The following is a 23,196-nucleotide window of genomic DNA, read 5'->3' on the forward strand; positions in this document are numbered from 1 at the left end:
CCACTCGTGCCCCGTCGGTCACGAGCTGGGGGGCCACCACAGCGGCCCAGCTTCCATGTCCCCTGTGGCCACGTCCCACCTGACGCTGTGGGGACGTCTGTGACCCAGCCTCACAGTCGCCTGCCGAGCACACGCTCCCCATCTCCATGCCCAGGTCTGGACCCTTTCGAGTCTCCCCAGTGTCCACCCCCTCCCCGCGCAGCTGCTGGCACCCAGGCACGTGAGGAACACTTGATGCTGGAGCCGGGAACCTTCTGAAGGGCCCGCGTGCACCAGCCTCTGCCAACCGGCCTGTCAGCCCAGCGAGGGCTCCCCTGAAGCAGAACGTGGAGCACACGGGGGCTGCCGCCTACATCCCACGTCCCTCTCCCTCCCGGCCCATGGCACGGGCACTCTGCCTGATGGGGCGGATACACGTGAGTGACCGGTAGGTCTCTATCCTGGGGAGGCTGCAGGGCCTCCCCGCGGCAGCCAGGCAGGGCCTACCTAAAACCTCAAGACAGCTACTGGAGGTGACAATTCTAGAACATTCCCCAAATGCCAGGACAGCTGTCAGTCACAAGCAGAGGAGGTGGCCATCCCTCCTCTCCCCGACCCCTCCTCTACTGTGTCCCAAGGAGGCCTCCCTCAGTTTCCCCTGGGGGATCGTTGAGATTTACAAAGTGGGATCTGGTGAGGCCTGCCGCCTTCCCACAGGCAGCCACAGCTGCGGTGACCCGCCGCCTCGATTGCCTGGGGCCACGCTCCCAACCCTCTTAGGCTCAGCTCTGCCCGCAGGGGACTGGCTGGGGCCTTGACCGGAGCAGGACGGGGATGGCCGCAAGGACAGGGGCCCAGAGGCGGGAGCACCCGGGGAGCGCAGGCGGCCACAGGTGACCCCACCGAGACCCCAAGCCGCTTCCAAGGGGAGGAGGTGGTCTCCACGTGGGAAGTTGGCTTGAGGGGCACCCCGCTTTGCACGGCTTAGCAGAGGCCCTGTTCAAAGCTGGACTGAGTTGGCCTTTCAACAGGCCCCCTGGGGGGCGTGGTGTGGCCCGAGAGGAAGGGGCCCCACGTCGGGGGGTTGTTAAATGTCTTCTTCTGCCTCTTCCCGACTTCTGTGTCTAGCGACAGCCCAGCGGGCTGCTCCAGGCGACCCCCGCCAGCTGACCCCACAGACCCCAGGGGACATGTGCTCTTCCAAGGCATGTGGCTTTTGTCACCACACCGTCCCCAGCCCATCTTGCAGAGACAGCAGCACGTGGCGGTGAGAGGGGCTGGAAGGCTGGGGGGTCGCCAGCCTGGCGGTGTTAGGGTTCCTTCACCCTGGGGGAGGGAGGATTGTGGGTATACGTCCACAGTCACTGCCGGGGCGTGGCCTGTGGGGAGTTTCGTTGGAGTCACCCCAGAACCATCCAGGAGCTGAGGGGACCCTGTCCCCTAGCCCTGGGCCAGCCTGTTAACAGGCAGTGACAGTCGCCCACACCTTCACTTGGAGGTGAATCTCCCCAACACCATGAGTGTTTATCTTGACTGGGCTTGGGGGGCGGTGGGGAGAAAATTTGGAGCTAATCCACTCTCGGGCATTTTGCTGGTGCCTGTGTATAAAGTTGGGGGCCAGGCAGCCCCTCCACCAGCCACTGTACTCTAAATCCTGAGGGCAAGAGCCTAGCACATGCCGGGGCTCGGAGGGGCTCGGACAGGACCCGGGTTGGGGGCGCCTGTGGCCAGTTCCCGCCTCGGGGCCCAACTGGCTGCTCCCCCAGCTTCCAGAAAAAGGCCCAAGGCCCTAAACCAGGCCTGGAAGTGGGAGGAGAGGGGCACAGGAGGGTTGGGGTCCAGGAGGAGAGCTGGGACGGGGCGGACAAGGACGCCAGGGCCTGAGAAGCCACAGTTAACCGAGAGCCTCTTGCAGGCCTGCTGGCTCCGACTCTGGAGGCCTGACAGCAGAGTCCCTCCCTAGGTCTCCAATCCTGCCCCCCTGCTCTGCACAAGGGCGGCTCCTCCCGGGGAGGCATCCTCCCTCAGGCCCCAGGTGTCTGCTGGCTCCCCGTGGGTCCCGGAGATTCTTATTCTAACTGGCAGGTGCTGCCTGGGCCTTTGATGGCTATGTTCACCCCAGAAACCCGATGAGCCGCTGTCAGCAAACCATCCATGGATGGCGTGTTCTTAAAGAAAGACCCAAGGGGGGCATTTTTCATGTTTCCTGTGATGACGCCAGCAGGACCTGGCAGGAAACGGGACCGGCAGCAGACGCAGGCCGGCCAGGGCCCTGGGCGAGCGTGGAGGGCGGGGACCCAAGTCGGCGCCAGGGGGCGGAGCAGGAGACTGGCCCATCGCCCTTGCCGGCAGCTCTGCCACCATTTCCTTCCACTGCACCTTCAGCAGAGGTGACCTCACCTGCACACCCATCCCCAGGCCCTGCCTGGCCCCTGGGGAATAGCAGCCCTCAAGGCGGCCACATGCTCCCTGAATGCCCGTGGGGACACGCTTACGTGTGTGCACGCGGGCCCCTCCCACACAGAGCCGTGGGCCTGTATCAGGGGCTGAGCCAACACGCCTGCCTGCCTGCCCCTCCAGGCCCCCTCCCAGGCCCGTCCACGGGCACAGCCCCCTCCTCAGGGCTCAGCCCGCCCAGCACCCCCAGGACACGTGTGGTGGGAGGTCAGACCCCTCTCACCTAACAAACCCGCCTGACCAAACCGTGCCCAGAAGCCGGGGAGGGGGATTCAATGGGCCCCTCGCTGGGAAGGTGCCAGAGGAATGGGACACTGCTTTTTGGCAAACCTTCCAAAGCTTCCTCCTTCCTTCCTCCCCCTCCTCCCGCTGGGAACCAGCAGCTCGTCCTCTGGTCTCCCCGGGGCCACCAGAAGCCCCAGCTGTGGAGCAGTCATAGGGAAGCAGGGACGCTGAAGCGGAGGGAAGAGCCAGGAGTGTCGTGGGCAGAGTCTGTGCAGAGAAGGTGGCTGGAGCCTCCAGCGGGTGCATGTCTGGGGCGGAGTCTGAGGGCAGGCTGCCGGGGAGGGGTGGGGGTGGGGGGGGTGGGTGGGGGGGTGGGGGGAGGTAAGGGCTCGAGAGAGGACGGCAGGGGTCCCCCAGCGCCTGTCAGCGAGAGGGAGCCAGGGGTGCCCAGGAGACCCCACCAGCTGCCCACCCCAGGAAAGGGCCGAGCCGGGCATGGGCCCCAAGCGGCACGGACACCCCAGAGCCGAGGTGCCTGCTGACGCCGCAAAGGCAGAGGGACGAAGCCTGGGGGGCAGGCGAGAGCGTCCCCTCCCGCCGCCGCACCCGCCTGGCGGCCCACCTGGGTGGCGGCCCCTCTGGAGAGCGGGTGAGGGCGGGGCATGTTAATACCTGTAGATGGGGTCCATGAAGAAGGGCGACGGCCTGGCGTAGTGCAGGGGCGGCTGCTGGGGCAGCTGCGCCGGGCGCGCCTCGGGCGGCCCCTCCCCGGCCCCCCGCCTGCGCTCGCCGTACACGTGGTTCCTGCGCGGCTCCCGGGTCCCTCCGCCCTGGCTGGCGCGCACGCGGCTGCCGATGCTCAGGTCCAGCGGCTGCTCCTCGCTGGATGCCGGGGCCGGGGGCACCTTGGGCGCCGGCAGGACGGGCTTGGCCTCTTTGGGTTTGGTGGTGAGGTCGAAGGGTGACTCGGCGCTGGGGCCAGCGGCCTTGAGGGCGTCCCGGGGCGACTTTGGCTCGGCCTTGACCAGCAGGCTGTGCGCGAGGGCGCGGTCTGTGAAGGGGTACAGGGAGTGGGGGAGGTTGGGCAGGAGCTGGAAGGGGAACACGGAGTGGTAGGGCAGCGCGCCCAGCTTCTTCTCCTGCGCGCCCACGAAGCCGGGCCCGAAGTACTTCTCGGCGATGGACGCGATGGCCCTGATGGAGTCGCCCGCGGCGCCCGACGCTGTCAGCAGCTGCTCCTCGGGCGGTGGGAAGAAGTGCTGGGAGTAGAAGACGGGCACCTCGCCTGTGCTCTCCGGGGCGCCGGGCGCCGCCGCGCCGCCCCCGAGCTCGCGCTTGCCCTCGGCCGCCTTGCCCCTGTCCGTGGTCTTGTCGCGATCGCTGTCCACGTCGCTGTCCAGGTCGGAGCCCGTGCCCGTGGTTGTGTCCAGGTCAGTCCCGGTGGTGGTGTTGATATCCTCGAAGTCGCTGCCGTCGGACAGGTCGCTGCCCCGGGGCTTGAGCTTGGCGGCATATGCGTCCTCCAGGCGGCTCTCCGGCTTCTCCTCGGGCCCCGCGGCCGCCGTGGAGCCCTGCCCACTGCTGCCGATGGCGGAGACGAGGGGCAGGGCCGGGTTGCCCATGGGGCTGGGGAGCTTGGCGTCCTGCGTGTGGTTCCGGGGGCTCTTGAGCAGCGGCATGGGAGGTAGCAGGGGCGGCCGGGGGTACAGGGACGGAGGGAAGACGCCCGGGAAGCCGGGCGTGAGCGCGGGGAAGGCGGGGGGCGCCGCCGAGAAGGGCAGGCTCCCCGGGTGCGGCCTGGAGGGGAAGTACTCGTTGAAGCCCAGGCTGGCGTGGTTGAGGCTGGGGGGTGGCTTGGCCTTGTCCATCATGGGGCTGGGGGTCAGGGGCAGGCCCGGAGCGAAGATGCTGCCCGGCGTGTAATGGTTCTTGCCCTCGCAGAAGCGCCGGTGCTTGTTGAGGGAAGAGGTAGTGCTGAACATCTGCCCGCAGTCCTTGCACTTGATCTGCGTACGGCAGTCGGCGTGCATGCGCTTGTGGCGGCACAGGTTGGAGAACTGCGTGTAGGACTTGTGGCAGACCTCACCTGAAACGTCAGCAGAAGCGAAGACCGGCAGCTATGAAATGATGGAAACCCTGCGCTGCAGGGTCCCGGGGGTGGAGGACCGGGGCGCTCTGGCCTAGGTGACCAGGAGCAGCGTGTGCTTAGGTACGTGAGCGTCTGTGTGTGTGTGTGTGCGTGTGCGGGCATATGCGTCACTGTGTGTGAGTACCTGCATATGTGTCCACATGTGTATGCGTGATGCATGTGTGGACACGTGTCCGTGGACACGTTCACACACGTGTGTACATCATACTTCAGGTGTGTACGTCATACCTGTGTGCTTGCACGCGCGTGCGCACGCATACGTACAGGTGCGCGTGCACCCGACCTGGGACTGGCCTCTGGTGACCAGCACGGATTGGCAAGGACATTCCCGTGCCTTCCCGGGGATCCTGGGCCAGCCTGGGTAGGTCTCCAGCTGCCTCGACCTCCTCCACTGGAGAAAGGGGCCCTGCCGCTCTCTGTGCCCTCCCACCCCCATGAGTTTGCCATGTGGTGCCAAGGCCTTCAGAATCGTTCCCAGAGACAAAGTCGTGGCACGCCATCACGTCTGCAGCTGCACCAGCCGCCCAGAACACCCACCCACCCTCCCTGCCGTGTCAGCTGCGCTGCTCCAGCCAGGGCGAGGGAAACACCCACCCCCGGGCTAGGTCTCCCACCTTGTAAAGTTTAAAATGCTCTCAGCTTTCTGCCCTCTTTCTGTCCCAGGACCTGTGACCTGCACCCAGGACGGGAAGGCCTCAGGAGGGACCGGCCCCTTGGGGCTCCTAGTCCTGGAGGCTGGGCTTTGGGAGCACGGGTCCTGGCTGTGTGAGGTCACCGTCTGGGGGGGGCCTGAAGGTGGAGATGGGAGGGGAGCCACGTGGAGAGGGCTAGTTCCACGTTTGAGAAAATCGAAAACTCTCCAAACTGGGACGGAGAGGCCGCACCAGCTCTGGTTGCCAGACACTGGCCTCTGCTCTTAACAGGAGAGGGTGGTGGCGGCCGAGGCCAAACGCCAGGACCCAGAGGCCCTGGGGACCCAGTCTCGGCCATTTTCCCAACGGCCTGTGAGCTGAGTGTCGGCCAACTGCCAGTTTTTCTTTCTGCTCTTGTTTTTCTAACCAGCAAGGGAGGAATGAACACACACACACACGCACACACACACATGCATGCACACACATGCGCACGCACACATGCACACACGCGCGCGCACACACACGCATACACACACACACACGCACACACACATGCATGCACACACATGCGCACGCACACATGCACACACGCGCGCGCACACACACACACACGCACACACGCTGTGTGTGTCTCTCTCTGCAGGACGATTTGCCTCTTAAATGCAGCCCCAGTGGAAACAATGATTTCCGCGCATTTCTTGCTCACCGCACACTCTCCCCTGCCTGATGTCACGCGATTCTAGCTGGGCGCGCTGGCCCTCAGGTGATCCTGTCCTTTAATCACAATATCTATTTATATGAACGGCTCTGCCTTCCTGGTCATCTGGCTTGGCGGGACGTTTTCAAGGCTGACGGAGAAGAGCACTGCCCCATTTGATGAAATCTGCCCATTTTGGGAGGCGGCTGGTGCAGAGAGGCTGTGCCACAGATGGTCTATAAATACCCACAGGCCTCTGCCAGCCCTAGGGGGAGAAAGGCCGCTGCCCAGCTCAGGGCACCTGGCCAGACCAGTGATACCTTGCTGTACCCCCGGCCCCCGAAGAGGCTCTGTGACACCCTCTGCCCCCCACAGCAGGCCTCTGTGGCACCTCGTTAGTGGCTGCTGCCATCCTGAGCTTGGAAACTGGCCTTGAGCAGGTTCCCACCCAAGGCAGCTCTCAGGAGGGGCCCCTGGGGCCAGGGGCCATGCCTGGGCACAGGGAGCCTGGGACCCTTGCTTCCTACCCACCCACTCACACGATAAAGGGATCCTGCAGAGATGCTGGGGCTACAGAGAGGCCTCTGGGAGACTGAGGTCCTTGGAGAGGCAGGTCCTGGCCCTGGGATGGCTGACCGCTGGCTTAGAGCCGGTGATGGGAGGTGGCTGCCTGCAGGGGCTGGGAAAGGCCTGGGCAGCCCACAGTGAACTGGACGTGGGACCAGCGCCTGGTGGATGGTGCCCCAGGCCCTGCTGGGATGCAGAGGGGCCCTGGCCAGTACTTATTCTGATCAGCAGTTTCTTCTCCTGTAGGGTATGTGCAGGGATGCACACACACACACACACACACACACACACACGCACACACATGCACATGTACATACTCACTCCTAAGAAGGTCCTTTCTAAAACGTGCCCAAAGGAGCCTGTCTGCCTGTGTGCATGGATACACCCTCGCCCCGACCCCTCACACTTGAGTTTCCCGATGCAAGACACCCCACCGGGAGATTATGCTGCCTTGGGCTGTGTGGTCAGTGAGGCTGGGACTTGGGGCAGGTTTTGGTGCCCATCATGTGTGTTGTGTGTGGGCGCCCAGGGGCCGCCCGGCGGGGGATGGAGTCTGTGCACGAGTGACCGGCCGCCGTGAGCCCTTGCTCCCCCTGTGGCCCATCTTTTCTCAGAAGCGCTGTATCATTTACCCACTGCTCATTTGTTCGCAGCTTCCTTTCCAAACCTGACCCCCTTAACCGTGGGCCAAAGGATGCTCTGCCCTGGTCGAGAGGACGCGCAGGCTGATGTCCACGTCTAAGCTAACTTCTAACGTTTGCATCTCCCTCTCATACGTGGCACCTGGCCAAGTCTGGGGTTTTCTCTTTCGCTTTACCCCCTTGGCCAAAAGCCAAGGCCCAAGGTGGGCACGGGGCACAGACGAGAGGCGGAGGGCTGCCGATAACCGGTGGGGCCCGTCCAGGCTGCCCGTGTCCTCCCCATCTGCACACAGAGTCCGTGCAGGCAGCGGAAATGGTGGGCTCGGACCCTGCCCGACTGCTGAGGTTCCCAGAACTTACGCTGTGACTACAATCCAACAAGACTTCACAGAGCCCATTTGCGTGCCCAGAGAAGAAGTGACTTGTAAGCCTGTGTGCAAGTTTCCTCTCCAAGCTTTGCTGAAAAGCTTAGAAACCTATGATAGATGCACTCACGTGCGCTTCCTCCCACAGAGGGACTTGCTGGGACGCTCATCCTGGAGGCAGGATATGCACCAGGCCCAAAGCCCCGGCCCCCAGCCTCTACTCCCACCCAGCTCACTCCTTCCTGGCCCCTCCCAGAGGGAATGGGCCCTGCTCCCATCGAGACTCGGATGCTCTTTCCAGGGTCTGCAGGTGAAAGGGGTGGTGAGGAAGAGGAAGATGGCCCCGGTGAGGTGGCCACCAGGCAGAGTGCTCTCTCCCTCTGCTTCTTGGACCAAGGGAGCAGGTGACCCAGGCAGGCCGGGGGCTCAGTCACCTCTAGCAGGATAGCTGGAAGTTTGGGCTCCAGGCAGTGGGCAGGAGGGGGGCCCAGACTCAGCTATTCAACAAAGGCCCGAGAAGCCAGTCAGCATGGCCTCTCTGGGGAAGGAGTCAGCCCTGCACAAGCCCCAAGTTGGTGAAAACACCCAGAGCCCAGTCTTCCAGCTCCCAGAGTCACCCCTGACACACAGTGACGTGCTGGAGCCCGAGAGGCCCCAGGCTGCCCAGTCTGGGCTCAAGAGCCAGGCCCCTTGAGCTGGAATCCGGGCCCTGCCGCCGAGCCTTGGGGGCCTGGTCATTTAACGTTTCCACGCGTTTCCTCCTCTGTCAGTTCCCTTCAGCTGGACATAGTGTGGCCCCTGCTCCGTAAGATTTTGGAAGGATGCTGTGAGGTCATGTGTGTGAAATGACGGCTCAGCACAATCTCATGTGGACGATGAGTCAGCGCGACGCTGGTGTGAATGATGAGTCAGCGCTGTGTTGGCATGAACCGTGACTCAGCAAAACCTCGTGTGAAATGAGACTTGGCTCAATGCTAGGCAGAGAAGAACCTTCAGTATCTTCTAAACTCCGAGAACCGGGGTCATGCCCCCGCGGTGGCCCACCAGAGCCCCAGGCCCCACCCCTGTGACCTCTGACCCCTCTCCCCAAACGCACCCCAACCTCAAGGCCTCTGTGCTCACAGCCCCCTGTCGCGCGCCCTCTCTCCAGGCACCCCCTTGGCTCACCCCCATGCCTCCTCCAGCCCTCTGCTAGGATGCCTCTCGCCCAACAGACCGTCCTGACCTCCCAGCACGTGGACAGGACAGCACCCACCTGGACACCTGGAGAGCCTCCTGACCCTGCACTCCCGCCCCGCCCCGTGATGTGCCTGTCACGGGTGCTGTTATGATCTGTGTGGCTTAGCCTCTGTCTTCTCCACTGGCAGGTAGAGCTCCATGAGGACAGGGGTCCAGTTATTTACAGCTGGCCCCGGCTGCCCGGGTCAGGGCAGGCACACAGCCCGCGCTCCCCAAAGGCTGCTGGGGGGTGAACAGCAGAACCTGGGGGGCAGCAGTGGGACCATCATATACCTGCTGGAGCTCAGGGCAGCACGTGCGTGTGGGGAAGAGGAGGGGAAGTGGGGGGCAGTGGGCTGCTGGGTCCTTCTGCAGGACCCGGATTTCCTCACCACCCACTGCCCACCTCTGGCCACTGGAGGGGCGAGCAAGGGGGAGGAACCAAGGAGGGCAGCCAGGCCTGGGCTTCTCGCGGCAGAGGTGTCAGCAGCTGCCGCGAGTGTTTTCTGGACAGACGGGGTCCCGCGGGCGGGGAAGAGCCTGGGGTTTTCAAGCCTTGGCCTGACCCCCAAGCGCCCCCACCTCACGGCTGGAAGCCCAGGCTGGGGGGCCACTCACATATGAAAGGTTTGACGGTGCTGTGGATGTGTTTGTGCTGCTTGAGGCCCGAGGACGTGGCGAACGTCTTCCCGCAGTCGGGGCAGGCGTGGGCCCGGGCGCCCACGTGCTGGGAGCGGATGTGCCGCTGCAGGTTGCTGGGGTCCGTGAACACCTGGGGACAGAAACACCGGCGAGTTACTCCCCGCCTATTGGTTGCTCCCCTGCGGGCCTGGGTCTGGCCACGGGATGGGGGTCTCCCTGGCTGCTCTGCCCCTGCACTGAGCCTGGCCCGCGGGTCTCTGCTGCAGCGGTGACCCCCTGCATGGCTTTCAGTGAGCCGTCAGGCCTCCCTTGACTGTGTTTCTTCAACGATAATTCTCGAGAGAACTGTCACCCTGAAGATGCTTGAGACAGGAGCTCAGAAGCGTTCTTAAGCTCCAGTACTTTGACCCATGACAGCCTGTCCTGCCACGTTGACAGGAACCCTGAGAGGACCCAGGTCTGGCCCCGGGCCCTCCCCCGCTGTGCTACCCAGCCCACTTCCTCTCTTCCCCAAACGACTCAGGGGCCCGTCACCTGCATCTCGACAGTGGGGGCGGGGCCGGGCTCGCAACCATGTTACCTTCACACAGTTTTCACATTCGAAGCGCTTGCCACTGTCGTGGGACATCTGGTGGCGGATGAGGTTGGACTTCCAGTTGAAGGCCTTGGGACACTGGTCGCACTTGTACTCTCGCTCCTCTGTGTGGACGATCATGTGCTGCTCCAAGCTGCGCACAGTGGACGGGGGTCACTGTGGGTCCCCCCCCGCCCGCTGCCCGGGAGGGAAGGGCCCCAGCCCAGCACGGCCTGCTCCCGGCAGCCCCTTGGAGCCCCTGCCACTGTCTCCTGCTCAGAGGGCAGAGTGAGGTCTGGCAGCCGGTCTGTCTATCTCCCCCCTGGACAGGGCAAAAGGGGATGGACGGGAAGGCATGGCCTTCCCACGTGGGATGGGGGGGAAGCCAGTGCGTGGACAGAGCTCGGGCCCTCACCCAAGACCACCCCCGAGGCACCCAGCGGCAGGCGGGGTCCCAGCTCAAAACAACTTTCACCTTGACGCTAACCCTGGGCCTAAGAAAAACGGGGTCTGGAGACTTCCAACACTGCCACGAGCCCCAGAGTGGGGACGAGGCCCAGGAGACCCAAGGCCACCCCTCTGAGTGACCTGGGGTTGCTCGCTGAGAGGCTGCCCGCCGTGCACACACCATGGAGGTCAGCGGGGAGTGAGGGCCGGCGTCTCCAAAGGAGATGTGATAGGCGGGGCGGGCACAGCTGCTGGGCGGGGGCGGCTGCACTTGGACGAACCAGCAGCTTGGAGCCCCCTCCTCTCGGGGGACGTCCCGCTTCTCCTCCTGTCCCAGGTATGACCGTTAATCTTCATGAACAAGGCAGCAATACATCATGGCCCGTTAATTACGGGGCCCAGCCATCCATTTAGATCAGAAACGCCTGGTTCTCGAGCACCCGGCAGATTGTAGCTTTTCCCCTGTTGTTAATTGTGATTTATGTGTTTATGTAAAGAAAACATGGACCCTCTTGAGCGGCGCTTACCGCCAAGGGCCTCAGTCGGGATTTGCCCAAACTCTTATTTTCTCAGTCATCCGTTCAGGGTGGAGGATTTCCCGTCCCCAGGGGGCTGTGACAGGACTGGCATCCAATTCTCTGCAATCCCACAGCCAGTTAGTGACCTGATGGGGTTTTACTCTGACTTTGCAGGGCTGCCCTGGAGGATATTCTCAGAGGCAGAGGAGGGGCCCACATTGGGAAGGTCTTCACTGGTCCCTGGAACACTGGGACTGCCCGGCCTGCTTCTCCCCACATGGGTGCCCGGGGCTCTGCTCCCAGGGGCTAGGGAGGCCACGTCCGGCCATCACACAGCTGGCCTGGCATCTGTGCCCACGTCTGTGAAGTCTCCGGGACAGGTGGGGGGCCCCAGGAGAAGCAGAGGCTGGAGCCTGGGGTGGGGGTGAGGGGACCCCTGGGGGCCCTTTCCTACTCCTGCCCACTGTCTGAGAAGTGTGTCCGAGGGCCAGGCGCTCCAGGAAGCCCCTGGGCCGCATCCCGCAGCCTGGTCCTGGACCTCACCACGGTGGCCCTGGGGCCTCACCCCTGTCTGTCTCCACAACTCGGCCCTGACCCCAGGATGGTGGGGCCAGTGGTGGGTGGCTCGACCTGGTGACTTGCGGCTCCTTCGTGGAGGGGGGGGGGCTCTGACCCGGGGCCTGGCCTTTATGGTCAGAACAGTGACCACCGGTGGCCTCCAACCACCAGCTGGCGGGCCTGCTCTGTCCCCAGGGGCGGATGAGCTGGCCAGGGTACCTGCCCCTGAGGTATGTCTCCACCTGTCCTTGGAGCTTTGGGCCTGTCAGCCTGGGCAGGCCTGAGGGGTCAGGGGTGACCTCTGCCTTTCTGAGGGCTTCTTCTGTGCCCGTAGGGCCTGCCGACCCGGCAGTCCTTGACTGGCTTCTGGGGGCGTGGCGGGGCAGGGCCGGGGCGGGGCGGGGCGGCACCTGTACTTGGTGGGGAACATCCGCTCGCAGTCCTTGCACTCGTGGGCCTGCCCGTCGGTGTCCCCGCCGCCCAGGCCCTCGGGCTTGAGCTCGTCGGCCAGGCCCTCGTAGAGCACGGCCCCCACCGAGCTGCACGCGTACTTCTTGTGGCGCCGCAGGTCCAGCTTGGACGGGAAGAGTTCGTCACACGCGTCGCAGCGGAACGTGGGGTCCTCTGCGAGGGAGAGAGGGTGGGCGGTGGACGGGCGGCCCTGGACCTGCCCCAGGCCCGCCCCAGGCCCGGGGCTGCAGGGGGTGCCTCCCTCACCGGCTGTGCCCCCTCCCGCATCCTCCCCGCCCTCCTGCTGGACCTGGGAGAGGCTGCCCCGGGGCGGGGGACACGGAGGCGGCAGGGACCTGTGTCTGCCCCACAAGAAACACGGAGAAGCGCTGGGCCCCTCCCCGCGCCTCGGGAGCAGAGAAGGAAGGCTGGCCAAGCGCTTTGTGTATGAATCAGAAGAGAGACGGCACGGCTCCAATGCGTATCATAAACGATTGTCGTCAAGGTCAAACAAATAAAAGGGAGGCGGCTATTATGAAGTTTACAAGGCAGCATCCTGAGGACCCTGCCAAGCCAAACAGCTCAGAGTGTGAGTCCCCAGGGAAGGACCTCCGGGCCCATCCCCAGCCCGTGGCTGCCCCGGCACAGCTTTTCCCTGGAGCAGGGGTCCCCCTCCCCGCCGAGGACCACCTCGTGTTCCCCGCAGGTCTGAACAGAGAACCTGCACGAAAAGCTCCAGCACAAATGAATCGAAAGGTGTGCTGCTGAGTGGCTGTGTGAACGCGTGTGCGCTCCTTGTGCACGGGTGTGCAGCTGTGTGTGTGCACGGTTGTGCACGTGGGTGAATATCTGAGCACGTCTGCCTCCTTATCAGGACACCTTCGCGTGGATGTGCAGGCATGTTTGTGCATCTGCACTCGTGTTTGTGCTGGTGTCATGTATTCCTGTGCACGTGTGCATGTGTTTCTGTCGCCGCCACAGGTGTGAAAAATGTGTGTGTCCGTATATCTGCACACTTGCGCGCAGGTGCATGCAAGTGTGCCTGAGTGGGCACATCTGCATTTGTGCACGTTTGTGTGTTCCTGTGTGTGATTACTTGGCACACGTGAATGGATATGTCCCTGTGCACGCATGTGTGTTATGTGCGCACACGCATATTAAGTATATGAATTCGTTTGCATGATTGGCCATGTGTTAAGTGTGTTGGGTGTGCATGTGTATACGTGAGTGCGTGCACATTTGTGTGTGAATATGCACTTGTGTGCCTGTAAATGTGTGTGCAATTGTGTGTGTGAGTATGTGTGCATGGGTGTGTGTGTGAATGTTATGTGATTGTACTTGTGCGCATGAGTTAGTGTGTTTGTGTGAACCTGGGTGGGTATGTGTGCATTTTTGCACGAGTGTGAGTGTGTGTGTGTGCACACGTGAACAAGGACCTCTGGGCCTGGCAGTGGGCAAAGCCGTAACCTTGGGCTGGATGCTGACTAAAAGGGCCTGACCCTCAGGGGTGCAGAAGCCAGGGAGGTGGGGGAGATGGGGGCAGGCAGAAGGACCACCATCCACGTCTCAGGACAGGGGGCAGCTCTGCAACCTGGGCCTGTGGGCGGGGGCAGGGCGGGGGTAGGGGAGGACTCCTCGAGACTGGAAGCTTCCCTGAGCCTGAGGGCGAAGGTACCGCTCCCGGCGTCTGGCCACACCCGGTGCCCCCACTGGTGGGCACCCAGAGTCCCCCACGCCCAAGGGGGACACTCCTGTGGGATCCATCTCTGAGATGCCCCCGGGCCTTGGATGAAGCCCTTGGACACACACAGAGGCAGCTGTCACCTTCCCTGGGTGACAGGGGAGAGCTGCGGGGAGGAGAGGAGGCCAGGGGACGCGTGTGTGGGGGGCAGGCCAGGCGGGCCCAGCGCTGGTCAGACACAGCCGAGTCCCAGCGTCCTGGCCTGCTCGCCGGCAGGAGGCTGCGGTCAAGAAAGTGCTTGAACAAGGAGGGGAAAAGCCAGCTCGTGCTCAGAGTCTGGGGAGCCCAGTTACAACCCCCAGCCCTGCTCTGGGCGCGGGGACCTGAGCTGAACTCGGGGCTTAGAAGGCTCTGCCCCCACCCAGTATCCCAGAAAGGCCATCCCTGGACCTGCCCCTGACACGTGCTGAGCCACAGAACAGACTGGAAGGAGGCAAGAGGGCCAGCCGGTCCTCAGCAACCACAGAAGCCCAGGACGGAGGGCGGCCGCGCCAGTGACCCCCGAGCCAGCGTTTGCGAACACAAGGCCAGCAGGACCCCGGCGTCCCCACCAGCGGGCAGCCCCACTGGGCAGAAGGAATAGGAGGCGGTGGGCTAAGTCAGAAAAGATTCTAAAACGAGGCCCACTGAGGCCCCAGGCCGGTCCCCGGGTGCTGGGGTGGAGCCCCAAACACAGTCCCGGGAGGGGGCCGGTGGGAAAGGAGGACACACATCACAAACTAGTCACCTGGCAAGTCTGCAAGACGCTGCCTCTAAAACAGCAGGGAGCCTGAACGCTGCTTTCAGGGAAATGGCCGCTGTGACGTGGAGGCGGGGACCCTCCACGTGGCAGGCTCCACCCCGGGAACTTTATATGGTGTCCCCTCCCCCGAGCTCCGCATCAGTCCGCATGCTTTGTCACCGGTAAATGGAGGAGGCCGGGGGAGGCTGCCTGGCTCCCCCCGGGGCACCCAGAGGGGAGGTGGCAGAGCTGTGTTCGTGGAGCCGTCGCTCTGCTGGGTGCCCGGGGCAGGCGGTTGAGTCCCAGCTTCCCGCTGAGGGTATAAGAAAGGCACCCATGTGGCGTGCGTGTGGGCACGCACTGTCATCCACCCGCCCCCGCAGGCCTTCCCTGTCCTTAGGAACGTGGATTCCTTTCCACTGGGTCTGAGTACCAAGAACACCATTTTAGAACAGACCCGGATGCATAGACCCCGCAAAACTGCTCTCGTGGGCTTGTTCGGACTTCCTGGGCCGGAATGAGGCTGAGGGGGGCCCCCTCCCACCAGCATCAAGATGAAGTTAGAAATGCTAGTTTGTATCTTACTCTTTCTGGACCCACCTAAGAACAGTCACCAAAGTTGAAATTTGCAAACAAAGACAAGAAGAAGGGCCAGCCCCACCCGTTCCTAGCCCCACCCGTTCCTAGCCCCACCCACCCACAGCCCCACCCATCCATAGCACTGACCAACTTATGTTTCCAGTTTGGATCTGGACTTTGGATTTACAATGAAAATTCAGCCTGTTTCTCACTCTGAAGGCATTTGAGGGCGTCCTGGAGGCAGTGGAACCAGCCGTGGAGGGCACCCTCTCCTCCATTGCCCTCATCCCATCACCAGCCCAAGTTTGCTGCTGTCCAAGGACAGAGCCGAGGACAGGACACGTCCAAGTCTCGCTCACCTGTGCCATGGTGTGGACAGGTGTCCCAACGACTTCCACGCAGGTACAGTTGACATTGAATACACACCCAGGGCAAGCTGGACGGGGCAAGAAGGATGTGCCCAGTGCACGTGGTTTTCACTTTCCCAGCAAAAGCAACTCCATTTTAAAGAAATACTAGAGTATGTTACACTCGGGTTCCATTATGTTTATTGTGTTGTATTGCTGTATTATGTTATATTATGCCTGCCTCATGCTTTATACCCAATACAATGCAGCCTCTTGATCTTTTTTGGAGAGGGGGGAAAAGTTAATAAATTTGAGCCTTTCTCAAAAGAAAGGCATATTTGAAAGGAAATGATGTTCTTTATTTTCTCCCAAGGGCAAGAAGTTCTCCTGAAAGAGAAATCTTTCCCCTCTCCATTGAAAGAGTAAACACAAAATCAGAAGTCCCTGGAACTAATGAATCTGAAAGTGGCTTCCCTCGGCTCTGAATCACTTGTAGGTAAATGGGAACTGAATTTCTTTACAAAGGGGCAGCTTTGAAAGAGCATTGCCAGTCCCAGGTCTGCAGGACTGGGGCTGTTTCCCCCAGCGAACTGGCAAAGCAGCCCCCACCCCCATTTCTTCCATGACACCTGGACGTTGTCCTGGCAGAGCCCCTGCCCCCAACAAGAGCACGCAGAATTGTGATTCAGAACTGAAGTCTCTTCATCTAAATCTGGGGAGGCCGTGGACCGGGGCCGAAGCTCTGTCTTCTACCCAAACCAAAGTAAACCAAGGCCATGGCGGCCTGATGTTCTGTTTGTCAAGTCTCAGCCTCACGTCTATCTGAAGTTCTATCAGCAACTTTTCAAGGCAAAGCAGGCATGTAGCAGGAAAATACATCAGTGCCTAATGGCTTCAGGGAACCCAGGGGGACACAATTATGTGGCATCTGCATGCTAAGCTACCAGACTGGAGGCTCAAAAGCCCTCAAGAGCGCACTCCAAATTCCTGCCGCGATAAGGGGCCGCTGCATTTAGCTGGGGCTGGGATAAAAGATTTTTTATGATAATTATCTTAGTCAGGAACATTTTTACATTCTCTTTCTGTGTGATTCAGAGTTAACTGGGTGCAGGGGGGTGCGGGGGGGTGCGGGGGGGACTGTTGAGAGGTGAAGGAGTGATCTTGACAGCAAAGGGTATAGAGAGTCAAATATTTGATGTGGGACTATTATGTGCCGAAAGCAATTAGCCCACAAACGTCTGGTAAATTATTAGGAAAATGTAGACCCAGGTTACTGAAGATCGGGCGTTGGAAGGGGGACAGGAATCAAGGTTTTTGAAACCTTTTGGAAGAAAGACATGTCATCATACAAACGAAACCCCACCACCGGGCACACTCCTTGGGTTAGGCAGATTTATCTCTCTGCCTTCTTGTGCATTATCTAAGATTCACAGGTCTTTTCAACAATTATTTTAAGTAAAGTGAGACCACCCCTCTGCTACCCAGAGCTCAGCCATTCTTTTCTCCATGGCCTAATTAAAACCAAAGTCTAGAGGAGAGCATGCGTAGGGCCGTCTTGCAGAATTGTCCTTCTGTGGAGATAGCCTTTGGAACAACTCACGGGCACACAGTGCTGCCCCACAAAGGTGGGCCACACTCGGGACCACAAAGGTCGCTCTGCTTCCTGCTAATTCCAACGCCCAGCTCCCTGGCCCAGCCAAGCGCACCCCCGGGGCCATGACATTGGAGCAGTTCCTTAGAGAAACTTGCAGTAAGTAGCGTTAATCATTAACCCCTGGAGTGTTTGGAGGGGAGGGGAAGAAAGACAGGAAGGGAAAGACCAACCTCCCCCCTTTCTCTAGCAGGAATGGAATCCTGAGCTCCGGAGATGGCCAGAAGGAGAGGCTGCCTGTCTGCTCATTGCTGGGGTCTCATTCAAAGAAGACACACGGTCTACTCAGCAGCTGCGCTTAGGGAGTTAATGGACCAGCTGGTACTCCGCTGCCAACGCAGCGTCCTCCAACCGGACTTTTCCTCAGCGGCTTAAAAACGATTCCAGAATCCCAAGGCTTAGCGACGTGGATGAAGGAAAAGAAATCTGGATTTCAGAAATCCGAGCTTATGCGAGACTGTGATTTTCTCAAGCGTCCTCTGATGTGCCTGAGCATGGATGAACAAGGAAGGGAAGTATGTCTACTGGACAAACGCCAAGTGACCAACCGAGAGGAAAGGACATTTGGGACGCTTCCCGCAGTCCTGCTGAAAGAGCTCAGTGGCCACCGTACCACCAAGGAGCCCGCCGAAGCCCTAAATCTTCCCTCTCACCACATAAATTTTCCCTTAACCTGTCTCTGGGACTTTTTGCTTTTAACTGCAGATGGGCGTTACTTTCAAAGACACTTATGGCATCAGTGCCCTCTCGTAAATGAGACCGAAACTTTCCCCTGGCACAGACTCTGGAGGCAAAGGTTTCCAAGCCGCAAAATGGTTTTGTTTGTTTTTAAGTCATGTAGAGAACAGGCAATGCTGCTGCTGCTAATACTAATTATGCAGTTAAAAAAATAAAATCGCCTAGGACTCTACCACTGCAGAGCTGTAACCTAGGACTCTACCACTGCAGAGCTGTAACCTAGGACTCTGCCGCTGCAGAGCTGTAACCTAGGACTCTACCGCTGCAGAGCTGTAACCTAGGACTCTACCGCTGCAGAGCTGTAACCTAGGACTCTACCACTGCAGAGCTGTAACCTAGGACTCTACCACTGCAGAGCTGTAACCTAGGACTCTACCACAGCAGAGCTCTAACCTAGGACTCTACCACTGCAGAGCTGTAACCTAGGACTCTACCACAGCAGAGCTGTAACCTAGGACTCTACCACTGCAGGGCTGTAACCTAGGACTCTACCGCTGCAGAGCTGTAACCTAGGACTCTACCACAGCAGAGCTGTAACCTAGGACTCTACCGCTGCAGAGCTGTAACCTAGGACTCTACTGCTACAGAGCTGTAACCTAGGACTCTACCGCTACAGAGCTGTAACCTAGGACTCCACCGCTACAGAGCTGTAAGGCGGCAGGACACCCATTCACACGCACTGTCTGAAGTCGTCTCGAATTCAGGGTGTGGCCCATGTAACCCAAGGAAGGAGAAAGCAAAGCGCTTAGGTTGAGAAGTTGTTAGGAAGAGGCTGGTTCTCTCATTTGGGGTCCGGGTGGTGGGCCTTGGGCAGCAGCCGGGGGACCCCCGGCCCCTGTCACGTGGCCCGAAGTGATGGGAGCTCCAGGTGTCTGCTCCTGTGGGTGGGGGCTTACCATCCAGGCTGGGGGGCACCGTCCCCAGGGAGTACGAGCCTTCTTTCACGTGGACCAGTAGCTCTTCTCCTGGCTCAATGTCCTTAATGACTTTATAATAAATCTATGACGGAGAAACCAGGGAGAAAGCGTCAGCATTGGCGGCCTTGCTGCTTAAAAGCCCATCGCGCACACCCAGCCTGCACGCCACTGACACTGCTCACTGGGGGGCTGGCCCGCTGGCCACTTGACCTGCCTTCTAATTGCTGCTAAGAGGTTCCCCTTTGGAACTTGACAGAACACACGCAGAAGGACTAGAGTCTATTTTTAACTTGTTTGACCCAGATTTTGGATATTGATAAAAGGGGTGCAAAAGGAAATAGGTGAGGATTAGCTCCAAAGTTCCCAAGCAGGGCGAGTCCTAGAGGGAAATATTAGGAAAAGTGGATTTTTCATCAGGAGTGGAGCCTGGGCTGATTCCCGGGTTCCTTTTGTCAGTATGTATGTAAGACACCCTTTGCCGTCTGGGGGCGGGGCGGGGTCTTCAGGGGGCTCGAGAGTGAATTTGGATGTTTATGAAGGTGACTATGAACACAGACGGAGGCCCGATCAGCAGGTGTGAGTCTCAGGTGAGCGTGGACGCCACCTGTGCCTGCCGCAAGCTCGGTGCCAGCAGCCGTTGGCGGTCTGAGATGGGGGACACCTCTGAAAACAGAGATGGGTCGGGTGGGGCTCAGGGTAGAGTCTGCAGCCTGGAGCAAGCTCTGAGGGACGTCCAGCCTCAGTACTCCGAGCAGCCCCGTACCCTGCCAAGGTGTCCCCTGAAAAAAACACCGTCTGCATGGGAGGTGGCAGCCACGATCTGGAGAACCCCAGCAACTCAGAAGGGCAGCACGACAGGGCCCATCGGGGATGGAGCCCAGGGACCATCGGGGATGGAGCCCAGGGACCAGGCTTCAACAGCCTGGGGGGCTTTGGGAGAGGATGGGGCCTTCCTTGCCTTTCCAGACCCTACCTGGGAGCCCCTTCCCTCCCTGGGGACCAGGGACACAGCTCCCCTGAGTGGGGGCACCCACTCCTCACGTGAGCAGGGCTGACGCCAGGAGCCCTGCATCTTAAATGGCAGGCAGCAGAGTACATTACTCTCAGGCCAGTCCACTTCCTAGCATGCTGGCACGTGGTGTTTGGGTCTTTCTTCAGATACCAGTAACCAAGGAGCTTCCAGGAGCCTGAAAGCTCGGCCACAGGACTGGCTGGGGGGCCAGAGAAGGACCCAAGACGAAGTCCCTCTGCCCTGGGAGACCTGGGGGCTGAGGCTTCTCCAGGCCATTTCCATCCGAGGTCCCACAGCACCACCCTCCCCATGGAGGACATGGCGGTTAGGTGTCAGGCCAGGCTTCCCAGAAGCAGCTGGCCTGGTTGTGGCCCCAGGGACTGAGCTGGGCACCGGCCTGCCGGTCTTCCTCCCCCCGCCCCCGGGTCCCGCCCTGGGGAAACATCTGGAAGGCTGAGCTTCCTCATCTCTGGTGGGGCCCCTTTCCCCCTTTCCCCCCTCTCCCCAGGCCAAGTCCAGCTTGGACGCCCTCACAGCCAGTCTCGACTAACTGCAGAATGACACCAATGTGCTCTCAAAGGGACAGCAGAGCCACACTGCGTCCCCAAACGCCCAGCCGAACACTTGGACTGCGGAACTGCACCCAGTGGAAGAGTATGCGCATGCGCAGATGGCTTACCAATGTGCAGAGTTCCTTTCCCTGCGCTCGTTAGGAATTTCATTTCGCAACTATTCCCTGGCACGTCGCTAAAATAATGATGAGATTTTGAAAATGGAGACTAGAAACTGTACCATATTACCTTCTGTAATTAAATCAATTGTTATTAAGCTCCCAGTTTTGTATTATTTTACCTAAAAATTACACAGTGGCTGAATCATTGTTTTAAAAAATCAGACTCGAGTCACTGTATTTTAAAATCGGACCCAGAGTGAACCCCACGTTTCAACAAAGCTCGGAGGAGCCCCTGAGCCATCCCGGGGAGGTGAGTCAGGTTTTATTAATACACGGGAACAATCGCACTTTCATCCCGGCGGCGGTGAGTGAGTGAGCGCATCCAGCAAGTGCAGGCTTAATGCGCCCCCGGGCCGCTGAGTTCCCGCGCGCAGGCTGGGGCGGGCCCGGCGGTGCGGTGTCTTCTCGAGGGCCCCCGTTAGAGGGCAATGTGGACCCGCCCGCAGCATCTTTCCCGGCCGCTCCGCCCGCCCCCCACCCCGCGCCAGCCCGCTAGCGCCAGGGACGCGCGAGACCGGCGGCACTCTCAGACCCGGTCCCGGCTCTGCGGCGGCCGCATCCTCCCGCGGCCGGATGCTGGGCTCGTGCTCCAGCCGGGCTGCCGGGGATGGCGCGGCCCGCCTCCCTCCTCCGCCTCCCCCTCCGACCCCCTCTGTGGGCCACCCAGCCTTCCAGGACCCCCACCCCACCCCACCTCTCCGAGGGCCCTCGGACCCCCAGAACCCCGCCCACCCCTCACTGGGAGGCTGCCCGGGTCCCCTCCCCCCCACCCCTCCCAGCTCTGAGGGCTGCACTACCTCCTGCCCCTCTTCCCACGCCCCACCCCGCTCCGACCTCCTCGGAGGCCGCCTGGCCTCGGGGGGAACCGACCCTCCCCAGTCGCCGCCGGAGGGTCTAGCGCGCTGGCCGTGGGATGCAGTTTTGTGCGCAGTGGGCACCCCCGCCCCGGCCTGGGACCCTCGGTGCAGCCCGGGCGCCTAGCAGGGGCCGCCTCGACTTTGAGCCGCAGTCGGAATTAAGCGCTGTTAGCGCTGATCGCAGAGCCTGGGGCGGGGCTGGGGGCGGTGGGCGTCCCCGACCTGCCTCCACCTTGAGGACGGGGCGCGGCGGCGAACCGGAGACCACTCGAACTTTCCCAAGCTCAGCCGGTCCGCCTTTGCCAAGGGCGCCCGGGTGCGCGGGCCGCCCTGGTCCACACGAAGGCCGCCAGTGCTTTTACGACCCGTTCGCAGTGGCACCGAGGTCTTATCAACCAGACGCGCAGAGAAAGACCCGGTTCCTGGTCTGCGGGGTCGGGTGACTTCCCGGGACAAAGGCCGGGCTTAGGTGGGACTGAGGCCTGGGCAGTCTCCTGGCTTACAGGGCACAATTACAAATTGCGCATTGACTGTACCGGCAGGCCCCTTCCGTTCGGGGCCCGTAATAAATTATTATTGCAACCCCTTAAACATTCCTAAAGTCGGTTTACAACCTGCTTTTCATTGTATGCCCCTCCGTGGGTCATATTCAGACCCCAGGGCCAAGTGGGCATCACGGACGGGCTGAGTCCTAAGGCTTTGCACAAGAGGGAAGACAGAAGCCTGTTCTCCAGGGAAGAAGGAGCCCTGGCCTCGGATGCCCTTTCGTTCCCAGGCTCAGCGCAGACCTGCCTTTGTCGGCATCTGAGTACCCAGGCCTGTCTCTAACAGCAGCAGCCCTGACACTGTTTAAACTCGCCTCAGTCCTTGGACTGTGTAGCAAGGCAGAGCTGGAATTTTCTCTCTGGTTTCAGGATCTGAGGGTGGGGGCCGGGCGGGGGGGAACCCAGAGCGACAGCTGAGTTTACTAGCGCCAATAAATGTCTGCTCTAAACGGCTTTAAAAAATAACAATGCCAAACAGACCTGATCCCAAGTTAAGTCCTTGTTCAGCATTTCAGTTCTCTTTGGAACAGCGAGACCTGATTGAACACGGGCGGGCGACACCAGCAAGGGGGCCTCGGGATTCTAACTGTATTTACCCCGACCCGGCCTAGTTTCTTCCCCTGTTACAATCTCTAGACACAAAGAGACAGCTTCTTGTAGGTGAACGGAGCTGGGAAAAATAAGTGGCCACGTTCTCAGCAAAAGGCGGAGAAACTGCCTGAGGAAAGTTGGGTTTCTTACGGGCCACATTCAGCGAGACCCAGCCTTTTAAGAAAATGAACATCATTTTCTTTTCCTCCAGCAACATTCTTTAAGACAAAGAAATATTTCAAATTGATGATGGCTGACACTTTGGGATATTTTCTCCTTAGAGTTCCTTAAGTTTGTTTCTGTTTTTAATACCAAGTCAGTTTCACAAGGATAGGTACTATTTTCAAACATGAAGACTTACGTTCCACAATTTTTGTTCCTCCTTAATCTTAGAATTTTAAAATTTGAATAGGTGAACAGCTCCATCCAACCTACACTGGGTAGAAATGACTAGACTGCAGACTTCCAGCCTGTAGGTTGAATTCAGGCCAAAGCCGTGCTCTCCCCTCCCTGGAGCAAACGGTTTTCTTAAAAAACATGAAAGTGATAAGTGAACTGGACCATGTTTCCCTGCTGCCCGCCCCCCCGCCACCCCCGACCAGTTTGAGAAATTTTAAAGGCGTATTTGAGTAAAGTAGGTGAAAT

General features: G+C 60.4%; 1 protein-coding gene across 3 annotated transcripts in view; it reads right to left on the reverse strand.

Annotated features, from left to right (window-relative positions):
- PRDM16 (PR/SET domain 16) overlaps nucleotides 1-23,196 on the reverse strand; it is a gene marked incomplete at both ends in the record, with an annotated part of 319,466 nt that overhangs the window by 16,241 nt on the left and 280,029 nt on the right. For all 3 annotated transcript variants that reach the window (XM_082834245.1, XM_082834246.1, XM_082834244.1), the window contains 5 exons: nucleotides 3,334-4,747; nucleotides 9,549-9,702; nucleotides 10,153-10,300; nucleotides 12,080-12,293; nucleotides 18,793-18,895. In XM_082834245.1, coding sequence (XP_082690371.1) covers nucleotides 3,334-4,747; nucleotides 9,549-9,702; nucleotides 10,153-10,300; nucleotides 12,080-12,293; nucleotides 18,793-18,895 — 2,033 coding nt within the window. The remainder of the gene's footprint in view (nucleotides 1-3,333; nucleotides 4,748-9,548; nucleotides 9,703-10,152; nucleotides 10,301-12,079; nucleotides 12,294-18,792; nucleotides 18,896-23,196) is intronic.

This window comes from Leucopleurus acutus, assembly GCF_964270905.1.
Source record: "Leucopleurus acutus genome assembly, chromosome: 2".
Lineage (NCBI taxonomy): Eukaryota > Metazoa > Chordata > Mammalia > Artiodactyla > Delphinidae > Leucopleurus > Leucopleurus acutus.